This window comes from Lissotriton vulgaris, unplaced genomic scaffold (assembly GCF_964263255.1).
Source record: "Lissotriton vulgaris unplaced genomic scaffold, aLisVul1.2 SCAFFOLD_1329, whole genome shotgun sequence".
Taxonomy (NCBI): domain Eukaryota; kingdom Metazoa; phylum Chordata; class Amphibia; order Caudata; family Salamandridae; genus Lissotriton; species Lissotriton vulgaris.
The window spans coordinates 373,652-399,110 of record NW_028255097.1 but is presented as its reverse complement, the minus strand read 5'-3'; the positions used below and the strand labels follow the sequence as shown (position 1 = coordinate 399,110).

General features: G+C 46.8%; 1 protein-coding gene across 1 annotated transcript in view; it reads left to right on the top strand.

The window, feature by feature from the left end:
• LOC147659246 (AP-2 complex subunit alpha-2) overlaps positions 1-25,459 on the top strand; it is a 272,868-nt gene that overhangs the window by 218,099 nt on the left and 29,310 nt on the right. Inside the window, exons 18-19 of the mRNA XM_086951859.1 lie at positions 54-145; positions 25,099-25,220. Of these exons, the coding sequence (XP_086807985.1) occupies positions 54-145; positions 25,099-25,220 (214 nt within the window). The remainder of the gene's footprint in view (positions 1-53; positions 146-25,098; positions 25,221-25,459) is intronic.

Genomic DNA, 25,459 nt, shown 5'->3' with positions numbered 1-25,459 from the left:
GCGTCATATTTTACTACTGACTTTTCATGCCCTGTGATTTTGTTTTCCCTCAGGGCGGATGCTGATATTTTACGGTAACAAGACTTCTACACAGTTTCTAAACTTCACTCCAACGCTCATTTGTTCTGATGATCTACGGTCTAATATCCTTTTCTGGAACGGTGCATGCTTCTGCTTGCTGCATGACCAAGTATATTTATGCATAACAGAGTGCTATGATAATCATTCTTCGGTGTGCTCTCTGGTTGTAGGTCAGATTCTTAATATGTACATGTGTTTTAATTCTGATATTGTCCATAGTTGTAAGGCCTATTGCATGCATCAGATGTTTTACTTTTAAAGCGCAGATTGCACAACTAAATCGGTTCCGGGCTTAGAGGCATCTAAGAAGCATACACTGCAGCTATCCATGAAAACAGTCCCACCCCACAGGAGAGTTACGCGAGAACAGGAGAGACCGATAAAGACCAAACCAGAGCATCGGCAGATGGAATGTCTGACAGTAAGCATGGATAGGAGTATGCTATAGTGTTGGTTGCAGGATAGTACTGGTGGGTCTTGTACTGGATCAGAGATTGGGAATGGCACTTATTGCTAAACCAGTTTCTCCAAACGTGAGGGCTACCCACGTTTGAATAAAATAACCTTCATTGGCTGCTCTTTTTACATTTGGTTTTGGGTGTTACGATTTGAGCGTAGACTACATGCTGGGGTGTATTTTACAATGTATTTTCTTCCAGGTATTTAAAGGGCACACCTTTGATGCCCTGGTAAGTGTAGGGGAAAGGTTTAATGTTCAATAATTTTATTGCCATTTAAATAAGCAGAGTACAGTACAAAGATGCATAGGATTTGCGTCAAACAAGAAGTAGTCCTAGTACAAAATAATTCATTGTATTACAGTACATAGAATAAAATGTGAAATAGTACATAATCTTTCCAAAGGACAACATAATGCCGAAAACAAGGAAGATACACATAAGTGGAACAGAAAAATAAACAAAGAAGTCTGGTAAAACAAGGTATAGGGTTGTGTGCCTTTAATAATTCCTTATAGTAGAGCCTATTGAAATAAGACCAGAGATAATCTGAGAACATGTCTAAAGTTGGCAAGAAATGTAACCAGGAGTAGCACCTGACTTTGTCAGGCAAACAAAGAATGTAATGAAAGGGCAAAAGGGGAAGGAGAGGAGGGGGTGAAGGGGAATGCACAGCTAAGTCCCATAAATAGATTAAAGAGTGTACATTATCCATATAATGAAGCAAATGTGTCTAAGGAGCTCTAGATAGAGGATGTCTGAGGGAAGGACCTTATTTTTGAGTGTGAATTATGGGCATTTCTTAAAAATGATACCCACACCCACCAAGTATGAAGCGAATTGTGGATGAAAGATTTCCAATCCAATAAAATAACCATCACAGCAACCGAGAGGAGTAGGTCTAGAAGAGCCATATCATTACAGCTTAAGTCAAGATCAAAGATTTGGATGCTCTGGGTTCTAATATTACTGTAGGGTAATCTAAAACTTTGGAGAAGTGGAAAATTGTCGACAATTGGGACTGGATTTGGTCCCAGTAGGATTTGAAAAGCCTGCAGTGAAAAAACATATGTTGGTGGGAACCAGTCTCATCTCCACAGTTCCAACATTTTCCATCCTCAGCTTGACGCCTAGCAGGGGTCCAGTGTAGAAGGTGCATAGCAAAGAATTTCGTCTGGAAAATAAATGGTCCAATTCTGTCCCTAGAGGCCATTTTGTTAATGTTCCGCCATCCTTCGTCCGAGATGTGTCCAATTGTTTCTTTGTTAAAATGATTGGCCCATTTAATGGCAAGGGAAGACTGTTGGGACGGGGGAGGACTAGATAGTATCCTATATATATTTTAGAAGCAATGTGACAAGACCTAAGCCAACTTAATAGTCAACCTGGTAAGGAAAGAACGTTTGGTTTTCTAAATTTAGATAGTTTGAGTTTTAACTTTAAAAAACTGTAGAAGTCTAGTGCCGAACGATTATAAGTATGAGCTAAACTAGCGAAAGGTAACTGACGATTTTTGTCATCCAAAAGATCTTTGAATTGTAAAATGCCCTTGGATGCCCCATGTTTCTGGAGCAAAGTTAGGTGTATCAATCCTAGTTTTGGGGTTATACCACAGTGCTGCAAGCGTGTAATTTTGTAATGGTATCTGCATATACTTTTTTTTTTATCTTTGAAGAGCCCCCATGGCGTTAGAAAATATCATCTGTGATTAAGGAGACTTTTAAAGGTGATTCTGTCCTTGGCTTGAACCAGTGAAGAACGTTGAGGTGTGCAGGTATAGGATTGTGCTTATTAAGTTGAAAATCAATCTGCAGCTTCTACATCATTTGAAATCTTTGATTTGGTGGAAAGATGACTTGACAGTCTGTTCCTACTTGAAAGTTTAGGCTGATGCTTTCATGCCATATAACTCCTAAGCTGCATGCTTTATTTTTGATGAGGAAGAGTACCCCCAAAAATTGGACAGAGAGCTCAAGGTATCAGTGTTTTTTAAGATGTGTATTGGACCCACCACTAGAATTTCAGTTTTTGAGCATGTTTCAGTATTAGTTCTCCACATATAGTTTACAATTGGTTTGGGTGATTGGTTAGCTGAGAGAAATGTGGGTGTCGTCCTCCAAAATGTTGACTGAGCCATGATGAGAGAGGAGCCAGTCTATTAGAGGTGTAACATAAATGTTGCACAGAGCGATTGAGCAGGGGTTCTTTACTCTTAATCTACGGGTGTCATTGTTATACCACCCTGCCATTGGTTGTATGGACCTTTGTTGGCCGACATGAAGAGGTGACGTAGAGCTAGCATTTACATTTATTTCCATAAATGGTGAAACTAGTAAGCTCCACAGGAAATGAGAAAGAGTTGAGGTAAACTTAAAAAGTTTTATTAACAAATCAGTCTGATCTAGTCATTTGATAATAAGGATTTTAAATCTCAAATTTAAACATACAAATGTAAATAGTTTAAAAGCTGATATTATAGTATAAGCAAAAACATCACGGGTACCAAAATTATATAAAGAATACAGAACATCCAGAAAGTGTGTTCCACAAAGGAAAACCTTTAATCTTAATTAACAGCAGGTCATGAAAAAGTGCATTTGATTAAGCAAATAAGTAAAGTGTTGGCTTCAGAACACTAAATAAATGTTTCTGATGAGAGAATAAGAATGATCAAGAATGAAGCCTTTGTACTCAAACTGTAGAGCTTTGTAGAGATGAGAGCTTTTCTCGATTCGAAGTAAGGGATCATCTCTCTAGTGCACAGAGTCTGCAAGAGACAGCAAACAACGGTGTCCAGGAGTCCGAGCATCCTTAGTCCAAGGAACCTACTAATATATTTCAACAAAAGTCTAGCTGCAACATTTCAACTTTTCCACACAGAAATGTGAGAAAATTAAAAAAAATTCAGCTAAGTTTGAGGTTTGCAAGGTATTCTGGGTAGGAAAACGTTGGGGGACCCACGCAAGTCACACTTCCCTGGACTCCACCGGGTGTCTAGTTTTCAGAAATGTGTGGGTTTGATAGATTTCCCTGGATGGACGCTGAGGCCAGAACCAAAAACGCAGGTGCCCCCCTTGCAAAACCAGGTCGTTTTGTGATTGATAATTTTGATGTCTCCACAAAATGTTTTGGGCCCTTCTCTGCCATGGGTACTTGGCCCATCCACACAAGTGAGGTACCATTTTTATTGGGGGACCTGGGGGAATTCTGGGGTTTTGAAATATTTGTGTCAGCCCAGTGATCCCACAACTTTCCCACACAGAAATGTGAGAAACATGTGATATTTTTTTCCAGCTAAATTTGATGTTAACATGAAATTTCTGGGTATGAAAACATTGTGGGATCCACACAAGTCACACCTCTTTGGACTTCCCTGGGTGTCTAGTTTTCAGAAATGTCTGGGATTGGTAGGTTTCCCTCGATGGTCGTCAAGCCCGGGATCAAAAACCCAGGTGACTCCTTCGCAGAACAAGGTCTTTTTGTAATCGACGATTTTGAAGTCTCCATAGTAAGTTTTAGGCTGTTTCCTGTCTGGGCACTAGGCCTACCCACACAAGTGAGGTACCTTTTTTATCGGGAGACTTGGTGGAATGCTGGGTGGGTGAAAGTTTGTGGCTCCCTGCAGGTTCCAGAAGTTTCCATCACAAAAATGTGAGGAAAATGTGTGGGAGACTTTGGGAACTGCTGGGTGGGTGAAAGTTTGTGGCTCCCTGCAGATTTCAGAACTTTCCATCACAGAAGTGTTTTTTTGGTATTTTTTTTTACAAAGTTTGAGGTTTGCAAGGGATTCTGGGTAACAGAACCTGGTGAGAGCCACACAAGACACCCCATCCTGGATTCCCCTGGGTGTCTAGTTTTTATAAATGTATAGGTTTGCTAGGTTTCCTTTGGTGCCGGCAGAGTTGGGGTCCAAAATCCACAGCTCGGCACATTGTGAAAAAGAAAAATGTGTTTTTCCTGTCGCAGGTACTAGGCCTAACCACACAAGTGAGGTACCATTTTTATCGGGAGACTAAGTGGAACACAGAATAGTAGAACAAGTGTTATTACCAATTAACTTTCTTTGTATTTCTGCCATCCAAATGTAAGACAATGTGTAAAAAAGAAGGCATTTTGAAAAATGTCCTCTAATTCACATGCTTGAAATGGTACTCACAATTTCGAAGATGTGCAAATAATCACTACTTCTAAACTCTATATTTTTGTTCCCTTTTCGGAAATATGTAGGTTTCCTTGGTATCTATTTTTCGCAGCTCGGTTATTGGCTCTGGGAATATCGGGTTCTTGGTGAACCTTCAAGTCCATTATTGCTTTCACACCCATTTCCACCACTAACTGGAACGAGGTTGATAGCACACAAAATAGGCTATGTGCCAGCAAAATGCCAAAACTGTGTAGAAAATGTTGGTTTTCTGACAAGTCTGCCTGTTCCTAAAATTTGGGAAGAGGGGGATTTTTAAAAAATTATTTTTATTAACCAGTTGCTTGATACACAGCGATATACAATATCAATACAGGCTGAAATAGGGCATCCTTAGTTTAGGGAGTAGTACAATTACAAACAATTCAATCTCATGATTCGTAGCTAATCATCTTGAGCATTAATTCCTTCAATTTTAACAATTCCCTGGCTCCAATGTTTATTAACTTCTATTCTTTTCCCACAGGGTCCAGACTTTCTCCCATTTGTTTGGGCATCCTCTACTCGTATAAACCACGTTTTCGGCTTGCTGACACCAATCTAGGTCATGTATCCAGGCCCACACCCTTGATGGCTCAGCTGCACCCCATTCTCTTGCTACATTCCTCTTTGCAGCTCTAGAGGCCAGCGCAAGCCATGTTTACTATGCTTGGGCCAAGTTAATTCCCCTTTTTAGAAAAACAATGGTCCCAAGCTCAAGAGAATAGTGGCACAAAATAAATATAGACACAATGGCACTATATTAAGTAGTGACTTGTCCAGCCAGACAGAGGTCCAATTTTTACTTTAGAAAAGAATATTCTGATTGAATACCTTCAACATTTCCACAGAGGAGGGCACAAGAATGTACCCAGACATATACACTTTAACATAAGGTAGAAAAGGTTAAAAAGTAGACCAGAGTGATTAGGCAAAAGCTGTTATTTCCTGTAAATGCTTCAATAACAGAAATTCCAATAAACACCATTACTCGCCAACCTAGGCAGTTAATACAGTACACAGTATATGGTGTTTTATACAGTCGACGGCGTTTCGATCTCTTTTAAGGAGTCATAGGGATCATCATCAGGACAAAAATGTTGCCTAATTTTAACAAGCCATGAAAGCCCAAGGGGAAAATAGAGAGGGAAAATCAGGAAAAGGAGGTACAGTAAAATATAGTTACGCGGCTCGAAAGTGAGGCGCTCTATGTTACCGTGGCTAACCATGCAATATGCAGTGAAAGGAACTGTGGTAATGGATTGCTGTGGTGTTCCACGTTTTTAGCGACACGTGCAAGGCAGTGAACGGCGACGATAAGGAGAGGGATCTCCGTGTGACTAACCAGTCTCTGAGAAGTGATTCGTGCATGCCTACAACATGCTGACAAAAATAGGGTCCTAGTGGTGAACCTCCCTGATGGAACGACGCAATTGTGGGTAGACCTCTATGTCCACCGATGACCCTGGGCATTGTGAAAACTAGCGTGGTGACTAATTTGTGCACAAGCGCAAAGATACGTAAAGGGAAGATCGACAATTAAGAGAGAAGTAGCTAGCACTCAGAACTAAATAACGTGACAACGGTGCATGCCGCAAGCACAGTGAGGCTATACGAATCAGGCGGGGTCATGTGAAATCGGTATCTGCTCCGTGCTTAGTGAGCGATCGAGAGCAGGTGGGGGGGTACGCTCAATGAAGAGCTGCTCACCGGGGGCTGGCCGCAGGGATTCGGGGCCAGCTGGTATCTATAAATGACAGAGCCATTAGGTTAAATGCCGCTCGGTCTTTTCGAAAAAAGTGAAATAACGAAATGGATTGCATGCGCAAGCTTACCGAGGCGGGAACTCGAAGGGTGTGGAGTTCCGAGGGATTGGATGGGCGGGGCACACTCTCCTGAGGGCAAAGTGTAAGGGGATTAACAATACAGTCGAGGAGGAATTTACAAGGAATCAACTGGTCAATTAAAGGGAAACTTAACCGCAGAACGGCAGGTAATGCAAAAGGGTGTGCCAGCGGATCGCTCAGTCGCACGGGGAGAAGCCTGCAAACAGATTAACGGAGGTTAGAGGCTGGTCCCTGCTGAAAAACGTACAGTTTCCGAGTCATGGCAGCTAGCAGAGTAGTTCTTACCTTAAGATTAAGGTCGGATAACATCCCTCGCCGTTACTGTGGCGGACGGGGGAGCCAAGCTATATGCAGTTCTGTGATTGGCTATAGCGGGAGCCACATGCCAGGGTGAAAAGAGTTGTAGGACTTAACGGCGGCCATATTGGTGGTGATTCTTTGTGTACCCGGAGAGAGGAGTTGGGGATGTGACAACCATGCAATTAACGTGCAAACATTCATGTGGATACAGGAAGGTGAAAAGAGCTTAGATTATTGAATATAGACAACCTACAAAGTATCAATACTGACGGACATAGCTGACATAATAATACAGTGAAACATTAAGCCAGGTTAGTCCAGTCCTCCTGTTGGTTCAGCCCTGAGTTCAGACTGTCAGTCCGCAGAATCCATTTGAGTTCCTCTCTATTTAGTAGTTTAGAGAGGTCACCCCCTCTCGGCGATAGTGTTACTTGACTGATCACAGTCCATCTCACATCATTTTCTGTGTGTCCTTTTTCGACAAAGTGTTCCACGAGAGGTGCTTTCTCGGTCTTACACCTAATACGACTCTGGTGTTGTGAAATCCGTAATTTGACTTTCTGTTTGGTCTGTCCCACGTAGATTAAATCACATGGGCACAAGATTGCGTAGACAACATTAGGACTGTTACAGTTAGTGAAAGTTTTCAATGCATTTTTTATCTCACCAAATACAAATTCCTTTCCTTCAATACAGAAGTCACATACAACACAGCAACCACATTTAGAAAGTCCAAATCTAGTCTACGTGGGACAGACCAAACAGAAAGGACACACAGAAAATGATGGTACACAAAGAATCACCACCAATATGGCCGCCGTTAAGTCCTACAACTCTATTTATTCTATTTATTTATTTATTCTATTTAGTTCCATTGCGAAGACAATCGGGAAGAGTGGACATCCCTGGCGCGTGCCTCTGTGGATTGCGAATGGTCTATATATTGCCCCATTGACACGACCTCTCTCCAGTGGGTCAGAGTATAGAAGTTGAACCTGGGCTCAAAACTTTGGCCCAGACCCCATCCTAGACAGGACAATGAATAAGTACGGCCCCTAGATGCTGTCAAATGCCATATGGGCCTCTAGCGACAGCACTGCTGCGTCCTCCGTCGGGTGCGATGTCACCTCATGCTTTACCCTGTATAGGCGACAGAGGTTCAGCCTCGTGCTTCTCTTTGGTATATTTATTTTTTGACTTTTATTTAGTGCTGGCTAGGCCCGGAGGTATCAGTGCACTTTACATAGGTTCATAACGTGCAACACAGTTGACACAAAAGTAGATACAGACATCAATGTTTCGCTCTAAGGTCAATCCGGACGCTTTCCAAGAAGGGTTTATTGAGCCCTCAGTCTGCTCTACGGACGGAGTGGACAGTGCCCTAGCCAAATTTGACCAAGCTATGCAGATATCAGTGGATACAATTGCCCCTTTGAAAACCTTTAAATCACGCCCTGCTCAGAAGCATGAAGTGTGGTTTTCGGAGCAACTACGCTCTCTAAAACGGGCAGCCAGGAAATTGGAAAAAGTATGGAGAACATTCCATAGAGAGGACGACAGGAATCTTTATTGGTCGGCTCTTTCAATTTACCATAAAGCTATTCGATTGGCACGCAAGACTCATATTGCGTCCCTCCTGTCATCTGCAGGAAATGCTCCTAGGGTGCTGTACCAAGTTCTGCAGTCCTTTGTCAAGCAGCAGCTTGTGAGAGTCCAGAGCTGACGTCACAGCAACTATGTGACGAAGTAGCACAGTTCTTCACCAGTAAGATCGACAGGATCTACGATAACATTACCAATGCTAATTTATCCGCCACAGGAGGTGTGGTAATGCCACAGGTTCCAACTAATTCCCCCTCATGCTCCCTTAGCACATTCCCTCCAATCTCCTTAGAGGAGGTAAATGGCTATATTAATCAAATTAAGAGTGGAAGCCCACTGGACATTATTCCAGCAAGAATAATGCCAATTGTTGGGAATATATTGGGCCCAGGCATTCAGAGAATAGTGAATCTGTCATTAGCAAATGGTCAGGTGCCTAGAGAATGGAAAAGAGCATCGGTCAGACCAATCAGGAAAAATTCTACTATCCCATGGACTAATCTGTCTAATCTAAGACCCATATCTCTACTCCCTTTTATGGGAAAATTAGCTGAAAAGTACGTAAATAGGCACTTATCCAATTTTCTTGAGCAGACCAATTGCTTGAATCATTCTCAGTTTGGCTTTAGGCCCAAACATGGTACGGAGTCCGCGTTACTATCAGTGACAGATGATCTCCATAGATATCAAGATAGAGGCTTCTCCATTGTTCTGGTGCTGCTAGATCTGTCAGCAGCGTTCGATACTTGTTCTCACAGTATCTTACTCGAACAATCTGCTGACATTGGGCTGAAGAACACGGCCTTAGCTGTGCTAAAAAGCTTTCTATCTAACCGGACCCAAACGGTTAGCATGGGTACATATCGTTCTGCTGAGATGGAGATTGCCAAGGGGTGCCACAGGGCTCTTGTTTTAGCCCGACTCTTTTTAAGATCTATGTGGCCCCCCTGGCAAACATCCTGAGAGTTTGGTTTCATCACCGTATCTTACGCGGATGATACCCAGCTATTGTATCCTTTTAGGCATCTCACGAACGAAGTGAAGGTCTCCTTCTCCAATGGCATGAAGGCAGTAGCCAAATGGATGTCATCAAACTGCCTTCAATGCAATGTGGGGAAGACCGAGGTCTTGCTTTTTGGAGAAGCTAAGATCCTGTGGACCCCAGATTGGTGGCCGCAGGATCTTGGGCCAGTACCTGAACCCAAATTGGTCGTGAAAAACTTGGGGATACGCCTGGATCGAGATCTTTCTCTGAAGCAACATCCCAACTCAGTGGTGGGCACTTGCTTTCATGTGATCGGCCTTCTTCGAAAGTCTTCCCCATGCTACCAGATGCCACCAGAAAAACCTTGGTGAAGGCTCTGATTCTTAGTCTTTTAGACTATTGCAATGGGCTCCTGCTGTCAGCCAACGAGGGAGTTAAAGCTAAACTCCAGGTTGTGTTGAATACAGCAGCAAGGCTGGTTTTAAATGCCCCTCAAAGAACGCCATCCAAACCATTCTTGGATAAATTACACTGGCTCCCCGTTCGGAAAAGGGTGATATTCAAGACCTGTTGCCTTATCCATAAGAGCTTAAATGGATTAGGGCCAACATACTGGACATATAAATTTGTACCTTACACTCCGGTGCGATCTCTCCGGTCCAGTAACCAGCTGCTCCTAACAGTGCCAGTTGCCAAGAAAGTAAGGCGGGTGGTAGGGCTTTGTCCGTAGCCGGCCCCACCCTGTGGAATGGATTACCTCTGTCACTTAGGAAATGTACAGAACACTTGAGTTTCAGGAAACAACTTAAGACCTTTCTGTTTCAGTCATAAATCATTTTCCTTTGGACTTGCTGAAAGCGCTCTCTAGGTCACAGGCGCAGAGATACTCCTCCGGGAGTCTATTCCAGCACGGTACAAACCTATAAATAAATAAATGTCCAACATAGGAGGGGTTAAGCAGAGCAAGGGATAAACACAGGCAAACTCCGCAAGGAGCAGAGGGGGATCGGTAACCAGGCAGAAGGCGGTGGAAGTAAGTTTGTCCAGCGGATCTGTAGAAGCAGGCCACGCCCGGGGCCTGTACATCACCACCGGATCAGAAGCAAAGGCAGACCAAAATGGATTAGGTGTAAAACACCACTGGAGGTTTTGTGGAGGAGGCAAGCATACATGGGGCAGTGCTGGAGCTAAAGAATTATTTTTTGTTCCGTTGCTAGGCAAAGACAAGGTTGCTGAAAACAACATCACGAACGAGGCAGGCAGCAAGCTGTGACTCCTGTTGAAAACCTCCTACCTCCAGGAAGGCAGACTCTATCTGAGATCGCCAGGACTCCGTCCAAGATCGCCAGTCCCACAATACCTCAGCCATTCGAAAGTAGGGATGAGACACAGACCTCAAAACCCATGTAGTAAAGGCTGTCCCGACTTCTGGACCGCAAGAGAGGGGTGAGAGGGCTGAAGACTGGACTCCAATGCTCTCTCCCCGCTCCGACCGGGGGAAATGATCCCGGGGACCATGGGTGCCGCAGTGGGAAAACATGAAGGGCCATCGTCTGGAAGGAAATCCAAGTGCAAACTTGCCAGTGGGAAACCAATTGTGCCGGGATGCAGAGCAACAGTGGGCAACACCGGAAGGTAGGTGAAAGCCAAGGGATTATAACCCAAAGGGTGAATCCGGAGCCCAACTCCTCTCAGCTGCATTGAGCAGCTCAACAGGGCAATCTGCCATTATGCTGGAATCTGATGACAGTGTTTGAAGTTTTGTTTGTTGTTGTCGTGTTGCCTCAATTTTGGCATGTAGAGTCATAGCAAATATAGCAGATACTAGTATTACAATCCCCGGGGAGGAGACTCAAAGGGCAGAGGGTGGGGTTGGTATTACAGGATTATCACCGAAAGGCGATGCTTTGCCCGGGAGCTCCCTGACTGAGCTCCTTATCCATCGCCCATCTTGGATCTGCATAATACTTGATTGGTCCAGGTAAATTATTGTGGAAGTAATGGGTCTGAGTCTATTGACGAACACCTTTGCCAGTACCTTGGTTTCAAAGTTGAGCAAAGAGATGGGGCTATTAGAGCCACATAACTCCATTGGTTTACCCCGTTTGGGAATGACCACTATTATGGCTAACATAAGGTCCTCTGGTGGATGTCCTTCCTCCCGCTCTGTCCAAAACATGTCCAGCATGAGCTGCACCACTGTGTCTGCTACGCATTTAAACATTTCTCTGGGCAGCCCATTCAGGCCCGCTGCTTTACCTGATTGCACCTCTCTTATGGCACTGGCAACCTCCTCCATTGTCCAGTCTTGATCAATTGCCTTGCTATTTCCGCTGTGAGTGTCAGCAGTGCAATAGCTTTAAAGAATCACATGCATTCCTCTTCCGTTGTGGCTGAGGCCGATTGGTATACCTTTTCATAATATTGCGTAAAAGCCTTTGCCAATTTGGATCCTGCCCTACATCGTATACCCTCTAAATCCCGGATTTCAGCCACCCAGTTTCGGTCTCGGTCCCTCTTCTCCAACCAGGCAATTAGCTGTTTGGCTTTATCGCCCACATCTTATCTTCCTTTGCGTTGCTACTGCGTGAGAGTGGGCAGCATATTCTTCCAGGTCCCTAAGCTCCTTCTCTTTGAGGCCTAGGGTATGTTCAAGTATTGAGTCTGTCTCCCCCCGCTATCCCAAGTGCTCCTCAAGTGCTGTGATCTCTTGGTCTATATCGGCGCAGAGTGCGGCGCTCATTTCTCCTGCCCCCCCATCTCTGCCTGGACATAGCCCATTGCAATCACTTTGAAAACCTTCCACAACACACACTGTGAAGTAACCAAACCTGTGTTCTGTATGAAGTATTATTATGTGCGTTCTCTAAACTGGAATTTGTGATCCCTAAGGAGCCAGGTATCCATACGTGGTGGAAGAACTTTGTTTCGTGCCAGACCTCGCAGGGACATCTCCACTGGGGAGTGGTCCGATATGCCACTCGCTATATGCTGCGTGTCCCTAAACTGGGCGACTTGCACACACTGCATGAAAATGTAGTCTAATCTGGATCCATTGCCATGTGCTGCTGATACGTGCGTGTATTGCCTAGTGGATGGGTTATGCTCTCCACAGATCTAGGAGTCCCATCGCTTCCACAAATGTCCGCAATGGCTCGGCATCCCCACCTGGGAGGATGGCTTGGCTCTATCTAGGTCTTGGGACACCGTACCGTGCATATCTCCCCCAGCATGAGAATCCCCGGGGTTAGGTCCAGTATTAGTTTGCTTAGCAGTGGAAGCATTTCCACGTGGAGCTTTGGGGGTACATAGACGGAGCATAAGTTGAATGCATCCTTCCCAAGTCCCTGTCCGTGCCACATATCTACCCAGAGAATCATGCCATGTACGTCCTGGTATAAAAGGCACTACCTTCCTCATTAGTATAGCTACTCCTCTAGAGCCAGAGGTAAACCCCGCATGTGCCAGGAAGGTGTATCCAAACCTGTTGAGTGCCAAGTAACAATTGCCCTTCAGATGTGTCTCCTGCAGTAGGACTAGATCAGGAGTGTCGCTGAATAGGTATTGCTGTACCATACTCCGCTTAATTCTATCATTTAGCCATGTCAGGACGCTAAGGGCCAATGTAACCTGATTAGCCATACCCTAGCCCGGGATAATGAAATCCACCTCCTCACCCGCCCCAACACTCCAAATTTTTGTCCCGGAGCTTCCTGCAGCCCATATTTCGATGGTACAGTGTTCATATTGTACAGTGTTCATATTGCTTCTCAGGTGGCCTGGCTCTTTAGGGCCAAAAGTTGTGCAGTTGCTCTGCTCCGACCTGCACCCTCTGTTTTTGGCTATTCTTGGCAGCGTATTACCCATGGTGTCTAGTAGTCTGTATGTGGGCAGACTGCACCTTCCCCTTCTCGTCCCCCCTGCGGTTTGCTACCTGCTGAGGCCGTTTTGACTCTAGTTCCTATCTTTGCAGCGGCCATATACTAACCGTGACTCCTACCTTCTCCACTGCTGTAATTGATTGCTTGCTAGCCTTCCAGCCTGGTGTTATATTCTGGACCATACGCTTCAGAGTACGGTATGCTCCTGCATTGCACTGTGGCCTTTCTGTGTGGATAAGTGTGGGTGGACACTTCTGTGGTCTTGATCTACAGGTATTATATTATGGCATGGCTCATCCCACTCTATGCTGCCCGCACTCACCGATTGTTGTCCGCCGGGGCCACCAGCCCTTTACCTCATCGGAACCACACAGACAGCGCCTCCAGGGCCATCCAGAGCCCATCAGATCTTCATGCCCTTGTGAGTTATTTGTTGCTGTGGTGCTACGGGCCCAGCTCTGTGCTCCACTGCGGCCCTTACGCCGCCTCTTTGCCCCTGTGCGCTCCTGGACCTCACGGCCGGAATCCCACAGCTATCCTCACTTTTAGTCCGTGCCTGCCCGCTTCTGCCACGCCGCCGACACTCATGCAGTTATGAGTTAGCAGCCTTACTTCTTGTGCTTTTGCGGTGCTCAGCCGCCAGCCAACTCTGCTGTTTTCCGCTGCTCCGTAGCCGCCACTCCCTCCTGACTTGCCACTAGCCCGGCTCTGTGTTCCATGACGGCCCCCACGCTGCCCCCTTACCCCTGTGTGCTCCTGGACCTCACAACCGGAACCCCGCAGCCATCCACAACCAGGCCAGCAAATCAAGTTTTGAAGTGGTCACAACCCTCGTGAAGTCATGGCCCCTTGGTCGTCCTCACCTTTGGTCGGTGCCCGCCCCTCTGCTGCCACACCGCCGGCCCTCATGCAGGTAAATGTGGGCTGCCTTTTTGTGCTTTTGCGGTACTCAGCAACCAGAAACTTCACTGTTTTCCTCCGCTCCGCAGCCGTCACTCCCTCCCGACTCAGACGACTGGGCCTCCTCGGCACTCCGTCTTTAGCCGCCTGTGCTGTTGGCACCAGCTCTGGTACCCCGTGCCTGGTGGTCTTCTCTGCCCTTGGATTGCACCTCTTGCTCCCTCCGGCCACTATCAGTGGGCCGCTGCCCACGCACCGTGCTGGATTCACCAGCCGCCATTTTCTTATCCCCTTCTCCGCAACGCATGCCGGCTTTTTACTTTCTTTTGCTGCAGAGGCTCATGGTGTCGGTTGTCTTTTTTTTTAGTCAGATTTATGACTGATTTGCTAGGATTACGGGTGAGGGCTCCAGAGCCACATTAGAGAGCGACAGTTCCCATCGGTGGTTGCCCACAACCCTGGGAAGAGGGAGATTTTCACTTAATCAAAGGAGAGAGGGAGGACTAGGTAAGCTAGTCTGGATCCCCAATATTATATATTCAAAATCAAAAGAGACTAGCTAGGTTTAAACAAAAAGGACTCAAAGGAGTACGTATGTCAATGGAAACCAGTAGGTTTTATTTGAAAGCCCTCACCCACCAACCTAGTTGGTGGCATGCTTCATCATCGGGCCCCACCGCAGTGGCACCTAGCGTGCCCCGGGTGTGCTTCGACGCCAGGTTACTGCGGAGCTGGTATGATTGCTGAGTGTGCAATGTGGTGAGTATGAAGGTGAAAAATTAAAAATTAAAAAGCCATACCGAAGTCCCAGCACCCGAGGGTAAAACTATTTTAATAAAACTGGGTATCTGTTGGCACATTAAAAAGGCAGACGGACACAGTGGAGTATGGATTATGACCTCCAGTGTCCTGTGTGGTCTACATGTTTCAGCCTGGCCTTTCTTAATTTGAAACAGGCTTTCCTCAGGACCAAGTGAGTATGTGTGGGGGTATTAAAAATAAATTACAGTGAGTGTGTTAGAGGTTCTATGTGTAGCACACACTAAGGTGCTATATGGGTGAGAAGGGGGTTCCCTCTCGCTTTGACAGTGTTTTGCTGATCAAAGCCTCCTTGGGTCGCCTGGCAGAGAAAGAGACCGAAACTGTCGGTCTAGTTCCTCCCTGGACCTGTAATCCTTCTGCGGCGCCCGGATGTGTTGATACCCTTTGCTGGGGGGAAAACAGATGCTTTCTTATGCAGCACTTTTGTCCCATTTTACCGGAAAGAAAACTAAAAGGTGTATTTTGCCCAATTTCTCGACCCCTTCAGGGGAATACACAAACCCTGGGTACCGTTTAGAATCCTGAAGATTTTGGAAGAAAAGGATGCAAATTTGGTGTGGATACCTTATGTGGACAAAAAGGTATAGGAGCCTAAGCGTGACTGACCCCAAATAGCCATATAAAAGGCTTAGCACAGGGGCGGAACGGCCTAGCAGCGAAGGGGTTAGTGTGATATGTGGTGTGTCATGCTCCTTTTTTTGGGGGTGGGATGAAGTAAGAGTCGAGTCTGTTGCCAACAATAAGGCTTCTGTTTCTGAACAGTGACATCTGTAGGTATAGTGATTCAGCATAGATTGCAGCAGAGGCATGGTTGCCTAGTCTTTCACCGGTCTATGGAAGGGGAAGCATATTATCTCATGTAACCTCGGAGAAACTGAACTCTTTTGAACTATTGTCTTCAGAATGTCGAATTGAAGAAGTTGAGTTTTTAATCCCGATATGTACTTGGACTCCAACATTGCAGCTCTTAAGCGTACCAGGAGGTGACCAGATACAGTCCTCTATCCCACTGTGTTTCGCTGCAAAAGAGCATTGTTTTGCTTATGATTACATCTTTAACTGTTTTGGTTGTGTGTGCTTTTATGGATACATATATATTATTTGCACTGCTTATAGGAGGCCACAGAGTCTGGTCTATGACCCAACCCTAGTACTTTATTTGGTACTGCTGTACCCACTCTCTATTAACAAGCATTTGCAATGCAATAGGTCTCGCATTAGGAAAGTTTGAGCTATTGGTATTGTAAATGACAATTTTTTTATTTATGTGTTGGTTTTGAAAATAGCGAAATTAATAGCTTTGTCATTTACAATGCCAATAGTTTTAAATTTCGCAAATGTGACACCAATAGCATTTGTAATGCAATATGTGTTGTATTTACGTGACTTAGATGTATTGATATTACAAATAACAATGCTTTTAATTTTTTTAATAATTAATACTTAAAAATTTGTTTTTTTGTTGTTGTTTTATTTTAAATCGTGACAGTTGCATTCCACACAGTCGGAGGGTATCGCGCCTCACCTGGGACACACACACACAGCCTTTCAGCCCACATCCCGGAGGACGGGCGGCGATAAAATACCAGTCATTTCAGCTCTCCCTTGACTATGACGCATATCAAGTACATAGATTGCTTAACATTTTCTACAATTTTGCAAACTCGTAACAAACAATGCCATTGTGTCTACAATATGCCCTGTGAACCTGTGGTGCATTCCTATCTTTCCTGTTGGCGCCCGTGGACCCTTGGACCAGCAGGAGGTCTCGAACATGCTGTCGGCCCCATCTCTCACAACCCAACGCAGCTTGCTCCAACTCACGCCTCTACTGAGGTCGGGGTGTCGTCAGCTCGTGGCCCAGAAGTGCAGTTCCCCCCACCATTCCCCTCTTCGTCTGCAGTCGCAGCTATGTGCCTTTTGTATTCTACAAGAAATTCTTAGGCCTGCTATTCAGCAGTAAAAGGTCACTGTAATTCTCTGACTGAGTGCAACAGTAGGTCAAGTCCCTGTCCCAGTGCTCTATCTTAGGGAGAGGTCCCCTCATCCAGCATCTAGCCAGCCTCCTTTTAGCTAACGGTACAAAAGGGGGCACAGGGTCAGACTGATTTGCATATAGCCATGTCTGAACTGGGGTGGCAGAGTGGGCTAAAGAACGGTGATGGATTAAACCCAGATCTTTTGACTGGGTGTGAGTGTTTGATTGATTCAGATGCTCCGTCCATCACCACCCCCTTTTGTACCGCTTTTGGCCACCATAAGTGTGGCAGGGTATATTCAGACGTGAGTCCCTTGCTCACTTTGCCACTGGATTCAAGCAAGCCGGGCTGAAGACGGCTGGAATGCCAGAAACCGGTCCTCAGAAGCTTGTTTCCGGTCCAGGGAAGACATGGCTTGGCAGTTCGGGCTGTACTGTTCCCATGAGGCACAGGGTCAGACTGATTTGCATATAGCCATGTCTGAAATGGGGTGGCAGAGTGGGCTAAAGAACAGTGATGGATTAAACCCAGATCTTTTGACTGGGTGTGAGTGTTTGATTGATTCAGATGCTCCGTCCATCACCACCCCCTTTTGTACCGCTTTTGGCCACCATAAGTGTGGCAGGGTATATTCAGACGTGAGTCCCTTGCTCACTTTGCCACTGGATTCAAGCAAGCCGGGCTGAAGACGGCTGGAATGCCAGAAACCGGTCCTCGGAAGCTTGTTTCCGGTCCAGGGAAGACATGGCTTGGCAGTTCGGGCTGTACTGTTCCCATGAGGCACAGGGTCAGACTGATTTGCATATAGCCATGTCTGAACTGCGTGGCAGAGTGGGCTAAAGAACGGTGATGGATTAAACCCAGATCTTTTGACTGGGTGTGAGTGTTTGATTGATTCAGATGCTCCGTCCATCACCACCCCCTTTTGTACTCCTTTTAGCTAACAGCAATCCCATGTCCACTAAGCGTCTCTGGGCAGTCTCTTCGAGTATCCCATCAGAGCTAAGGCGGGGGATGGGGCTATCTCATCATCTAGTATCTTACTTATAGTATGGAACACTTTGCCCCAATATTGCTGCACCCCCTGGCACTCCCAGGATAAGAGTAAGAACCCTGCGTCACCCACCCCACACCTGTCGCAAGTCGCATCGTCGCGCAGGCCAAATCTTCACAGTCTCTCCGGGGTGTGATAAACTCCATTGATAAATTTAAAATGTATCAGTCGATGTCTCCCATTCAGGGAAATACGCCTCGTGTTGGTGCAACAGTAGCTCCACATGTCACCGTCAACTGACATCCCCAAATCACGCAGCCATTCAAGATGCACCTTACTATACCCTGTCGCTCTGCCTGTTATGGTCATCCTATACAGGGTGGAAACTATTTTTTGGGGGGAGGCAGTTTTAATCACATGCGTGAGTTCCAACAATTCTGCTGGTTCTATTAAGTCCTCCCCCAGTTGCTCTCACCAGGCCCCTCTAACTCAGAAAAATTGGAAGCGCTGTAGTCCAGTGGGCTAATTTTCTGGTGTAAGTATGTCGGCAATCGATTTAAGCTTCCCTCCCGCGAACATATCGCCAGCCGTGGCTATGCCCAGGTCGTTTGGGCAGCAATGACACACTTTTCCGTGCACGGCGAGAGCCACGCCATCCAATCAATAGGCATCAGTGGGGAAAATAAAATCGCCCCGCTGTAGTATTGCAGCAGGACCTGCCATACGTGCCTGGGTGAGTTTAATGAGTCTAGCAGTCCTGTACGTCTATCAGCCAGATCAAATATTATAGCTGGCAATGGCTTAGGAGTGGCATAGAGCCTCTCGAGCCGAACAAACAGTGCTTTCTCCTTGTCATGTATCCAACTGTGAACATGCGAGCCCTGCGCTACTCGGAAGTAAAGTTCAAAGTCCGGAGCTCCCAGACCTCCGAGGTGGTATGGTAACACCAGGACCTTCCACTGCATCCTAGCTTGCCTCCCCGCCCATGCCAGCTTTATCATCAGGGACTGAAGAAACACTTCGGCAAGACAATAGGTATGTTAGTGAATAAATACAGCAATCTAGGCAGCACGACCATTTTCATGATCGATATTCTACCTATCAGCGAGAGCGGGAGACCCATCCAAACATTGACATTGTCTTCAAGTCGCGTCATGGCAGTCCCATAGTTCTCCCGCATAACTACGTCCGGGTCTGTGTGCAGCTGTATCCCCAAATATCGCACCGAATCAGTGGTCCACCTCATGGGGTACTCCATCACAAATTGTTCCGTAGCGGGGTCGGAGGGAACGCAATAGATTTATTCGAGTTGACTGTCAATCCTGAGAGGGTCCCAATCCTCAACACTTCTCGCAAGAGTGGGGGCAGGTTTTGCTCTGGCTCCCGGACATACAGAAGAGTATCATCTGCGTAGGTCGATATGATTAAGCGATAGTCAGGAAAATTCAGCCCTCGTGACTATGGTACTTGCACATCGCACATGCCAGCGGTTCCGCTACCAGTGCGTATAGTGTGGGCGACAAGGGGCACCCCTGACGCGTGCCTCTTCGGATTAGGATCGGATCCGTCACACGATTCCCCAGGCGTAAACGGGCTATCAAGTCTGAGTACAGAGCCGCCATCATCTGTAAGAACCCTGAGCCTAGTCCCAGCCTCGTGAGGCTTTTGATGTCCTGGTCTGATTCCACCGGGAAGGAGGAACTGCTACCGTCCTCGGTCGCCTTGTCTTTGGGTTTTGTACTCCTTTGCGCAAATGGAAGTTTGGACTGGACGCGGTCCGGTTTCCCCATCTTGCCACCTCTTCGAAGTTCCAAGCTCATGCGTGTCCCACTTTCCACTGGTCTCTCCAAGCAACCTGGCGTCATCAGTCCCGTGTGCGCTTCGGATAAGTGGCGCAGTACACTAGGTGTTTAGCTGTAGGCCCACAGCCCTGTTCGGCTTCACATCCAGGGCACTTCTCACAGGGCCTTCCACCGGGGCCTCTTTGACCACCACTCCAGGTTCGTTCGTCGCGATCTGAGTTCTCCAACGTAGCCCTCACGCACTCCCCACCTGCTCCATCGTCCCTATTGCGGGATACACGGGATCGGTCAGCCAGTGCACCCCTGGGCCAGGCGCGCAGCAAGCCACAGGATTAGTGGCCATGCGTCTGTCGCAGGACCGGGGGACGGATCCCCTCCTCAGCGGCGTTGTCCTCAGGCGGGGCATAGAGATGTCTGCTGGGCAATTCCTTGCAGGCCAAAACACTCCTCTCAGGCCACAGGGGGTGGCTGTATTACCCCCGCAGTCGATCTCCCTCGCTCACGTACATGCAGCCGGGCCCTAGCCATATCGCGTCTTCCCCTCTGCAAGCGAATCGCGGGCCGTGGAGGGGAGCTCAGCAGGGGCTCTGTATCAAGCGTCGCCGCCGACCAACCGGGAGAGTCCCTCGTTCCGGCTCGCTCCGTTGGGAATCTCTGCTTCCCCGGGCCTCAGGCGCAGGGTCCAGCCGCACGCAGGGCGACGTCCTGTGGCACGATTCGGAATCTAGGCCGCCAATTAATACTTAAGTTATTGTAATTTTTAATGACAATAGCTTAAACTTCTGTAAATAACTTTTGTGAAGATAATGGTCAGTGCATTTTATTGTGATGAAAATCCAAGACCAGAAGTGGTATATTAACATCTTTTTGTGACATTTGTAATAAAGCTTGAACCATTGAGAGAACACATTTGAACTAGTTGTTGTTGAATGGTTGCACAGATTGTAAATGTAAATTGATACTTGTATAGCGCACTACTCACCCGCAAGGATCTCAAGGCGCTTGTACGAATACCTCTGTGGAACCCATCCTGGCTTTCCCTGTGAGGCGTCCACTCCTGGGCACCACCAAGGTGGAGGCCAGGCATCCTTAGCGTTGTGGGGGCCGTTGTGGAAATTAAGCAAGCTATTGCCCAGAGTTGCAGAGTGGGACTCCATGATTGGAATAGGCACCGAGGCAAGAATTATCAGGTCCGTGAAATTTTTGATCCCAAGACACGCTGAGGCGGGGAATTGAACCCTGGTCCAGGGCTAGACCTCTGCATCAGGGTCTGCCGCTCTAACCATTGAGCCACACTTCTCCACATTGATGCTGTGGTGGCGCTGAGTGATGTTGTGGTGCCCCTGAGTAATGCTGTGATGGTGCTGAGTGATGCTGTGGTGATGAGATAGATAGAGGGAGGGCGATAGATAGAGGGAGGGCGATAGAGGGAGGGCGATAGAGGGAGGGCGATAGAGGGAGGGCGATAGAGGGAGGGCGATAGAGGGAGAGCGATAGAGGGAGGGCGATAGAGGGAGGGCGATAGAGGGAGGGCGATAGAGGGAGGGCGATAGAGGGAGGGCGATAGATAGAGGGAGTCAGGGCGATAGATAGGTGGAGTCAGGGCGATAGATAGGTGGGATCAGGGCGATAGATAGGTGGAGTCAGGGCGATAGATAGGTGGAGTCAGGGCGATAGATAGGTGGAGTCAGGGCGATAGATAGGTGGAGTCAGGGCGATAGATAGGTGGAGTCAGGGCGATAGATAGGTGGAGTCAGGGCGATAGATAGGTGGAGTCAGGGCGATAGGTAGGTGGAGTCAGGGCGATAGGTAGGTGGAGTCAGGGCGATAGAGAGGTGGAGTCAGGGCGATAGAGAGGTGGAGTCAGGGCGATAGAGAGGTGGAGTCAGGGCGCTAGATGGGTGGAGTCAGGGCGCTAGATGGGTGGAGTCAGGGCGCTAGATGGGTGGAGTCAGGGCGCTAGATGGGTGGAGTCAGGGCGCTAGATGGGTGGAGTCAGGGCGCTAGATGGGTGGAGTCAGGGCGCTAGATGGGTGGAGTCAGGGCGCTAGATGGGTGGAGTCAGGGCGCTAGATGGGTGGAGTCAGGGCGCTAGATGGGTGGAGTCAGGGCGCTAGATGGGTGGAGTCAGGGCGCTAGATGGGTGGAGTCAGGGCGCTAGATGGGTGGAGTCAGGGCGCTAGATGGGTGGAGTCAGGGCGCTAGATGGGTGGAGTCAGGGCGCTAGATGGGTGGAGTCAGGGCGCTAGATGGGTGGAGTCAGGGCGCTAGATGGGTGGAGCCAGGGCGCTAGATGGGTGGAGTTAGGGCGCTAGATGGGTGGAGTTAGGGCGCTAGATGGGTGGAGTTAGGGCGCTAGATGGGTGGAGTTAGGGCGCTAGATGGGTGGAGCCAGGGCGCTAGATAGGTGGAGCCAGGGCGCTAGATAGGTGGAGCCAGGGCGCTAGATAGGTGGAGCCAGGGCGCTAGATAGGTGGAGTCAGGGCGCTAGATAGGTGGAGCCAGTGGAGTCAGGGCGCTAGATAGGTGGAGTCAGGGCGATAGGTGGAGTTAAACAGAGGGCGACATAACAGCACAGCAGAAGAGTAGATGGAGTTAAAGAAGGAGGCAGGGCGGAAAAGAGCAACAGATTATCACAGAAGAAGAGAAGAGGGAGTTAGAGAAGGAGGTGGGTGGAAGAGAGCAGCAGATTATCACAGAAGAAGAGAAGAGGGAGTTAGAGAAGGAGGTGGGTGGAAGAGAGCAGCAGATCAGCACAGGAGAAGAGAAGAGAACGGAGTTAGAGAAGGAGGTGGGTGAATAGGTGAGACCTAAAAAAAAAACTTATGTGGGGGTCCCATTCAGATCACGTCAAGTGGCTCTGTGGATCAGGGTGTGCCCACCCTGCCCCCTATTTCCTTTTTTCTCCCAGGACTTTGAGACCGAGTCCTGTAATGGTGGCCTCAACATTTTGTTCAGAGTTGCAGTCAGCCAACCATATCGCCTGTTAATGCAGTACCAAAATGGCAGAAAAGAGAAAAGGCTCCCTTAACCAATCAGAAAGCCTTATATTTTTTTCACTACTTTCAGCCGTTTCTGTTAAGTTTGCATTTAAAGAGATGCTCAACGACTGTCATGACTGTTAAAATAGGTATATCTGGATGTCTGTTCATGCAGTTCCAAAAATGAAAGGAAAAAAATTGTGCCACCCAATTGTCCTTGAGAGGTTTTTCTCGTGTTGCCATGTTGGTAAGCAAGACTGGTACTGGTCCAGCAGTAACAAAAGACCTGATTGGGTGGCCACAACTCCGAGACAAATGTTGCAGCTGCTATTACAGCACTGATGGACTTGGTCCCCTGTCTCCTATTTTAAAGCAAAAAAAAAAACAACCACAGAACTGCTCCCCTATCACTTACTGGAGGAGAGGTTTCAGTGAGATGGCCCCTCCCCAAACATGGAGCACTACTTTCACCCCAATTTTAGTGATTTGAAAATGGTGAACCATATACCTTTCACCATGCAGAATTATACTTGCTCCCAGGGCTTACTCTACGTCTGTACTATTGACAAACACATTTACACTTAGTAACTTTATGCTCTATAGGACTATGTGTTATCTGTGATGACATTTGAGATCTCAGTAATGCCATTTAACCTGTCATGAGTGATGTCATATGTTAGATCATAATGAATGCATGGCTGTGTGCAAGGTATATTTAGCTCAGTGAATTATAATTGGTGATTTTCAGAGGTTTTGCGATCTATCTATTTGCCACCCAATGTGTGCCACTCTTTAAACAACTTCAGGTGATGTTACTGTTTTTGAACGGTTTACAAAGCCTATCAACTGTCTTTTTTTTTTTTTTTTTTTCTTATGTTGCCGGAGAAGTTACTCTTTTTTGAAATGTTTTTTTATTGAAGACCGTACAGTGGCATTTTATGCATTCTGTCTTGAGCACCATAAGCGAAACTCGTACTTTGCACCAAGTAGGTTTGAGTTTGCGGCAGATTAATTTTATGTTTTTTTAGATGGTCAATGAACCATGCATTGATAAAGGATCCATTTTTAGGTCAGGAATAGAACCAAAATTTGCTGTCGCACCAGCCTCATGTAATAAAAAATTTCATAAATAAAAATATGTATTGTTCTGTTAAAATGTTTATGTAAAGGTTAAAGATTTTTTAAACTTAAACTTTCTATTGTAGCATGTTTTCTTTTTTTAATTTTTGCGGCATATACTTACAATAACAAAAAATAACCATTGGAGTACCTTACAAAGAGTAGATCTTTGGCTTTGTCAGTGTTTGTTACTTTTTCGCAGCAGAGCCAATAGTTTCATCTGCTATGGTGATGTTTTAGTGAGGTCGTATGTCTAGTGAGAAATTGGGGAAATGTGCAAAATGAAGCTTACTGTGTCTGGTGAGAAATTTGCAAAGTGAAGCTTACTGTTCAGGATACTTGTTCCAATGCAATAATGCGTTATTTGCTTCTTCGAATTTTCAAATTCATCTCAAAACTGCTGCAATGGTTGTGCTACAGCAGGGCATTTCTTTCCATGGCAAGTGTATGATGTGATGTTTTGCTTTTTAAGGGGAACTATTATTTTAAAGCACATTTCCTTCAGTGGTTCACTTTCTGTGGTGATCAGGTTTGTCTAACCCAGTCCAGTTTCTGCATGTAATTAGGAAGTATGCTTGTAGCATAGGACAGAGGGTTATGTATTGCTCATGATGCGTAGGAGGATATACTTGTTTGATTGTGTACCGAATATGGAGAAGACCGGTCAGGCTAGGAACCTGATTTTGATCTGGTATATATTAATTTAGTTAACCCCTTCACTGCGGCGGCTATTCCGCCGCAGTGCTAAGTGGGTGGGGGGGCCGCGCAGCGGTCCCGTGCTTGTGACGGAACCGCTCCGTCACGGCACGCGGGTGAGCTGTGCTTGTGGTCGAACGGTTCCATCACGGCCCCGCCGGCGAACGTTGCCGCGGAATTCGCGCTGCGTAGGCGCGGGGGCCGTGACGGAACCGTTCCACCACCAGCACAGCCCACCCGAGGCTCGTGACGGAACGGTTCCGTCATGAGCATAGGAGGGGTTAAATTGCCCTGTGGCAATGACAACTCATGCAAGTTCCCTGCCCCTTAAGAGCGCTTATTCTAATGCAGACCACTTCACCACTGAGTTGCTATTTACTGATCCATAGGATCTATCTTGTTAAACTTTGCAGGATTTAGACTGTCCAAGCAAAGAGATGTATTGCAGTAATTCCTTAACTGTTCTCAAATCTGAACCTTCAAACGAAGCCAGTGGATCCCACCGTGGATGGTGGTGCCCAGGTGCAGCAAGTTGTGAATATTGAGTGCATATCAGACTTTTCAGAAGCCCCTGTCTTGAATATACAGTTCAGGTAATACCTTTCTCTGCTGTGATAAATGTCCCTGTTTTTTTTTTATCTCATGCTAAAACGCAACTTATCTGAAAGTATTAAAATTGATATATTGCTTCGGATGATCCGGGTGTTCACTTCTTGGAGAAGAGGAGCATGGTTTGAGAGCTCAGAGCAACATTTTATGGTGACACTAGTCATATGCGGCTGAGTTGCCTTACTGTTCTACTTCTCCAGACTTATAGAATTTACAGAGGGGC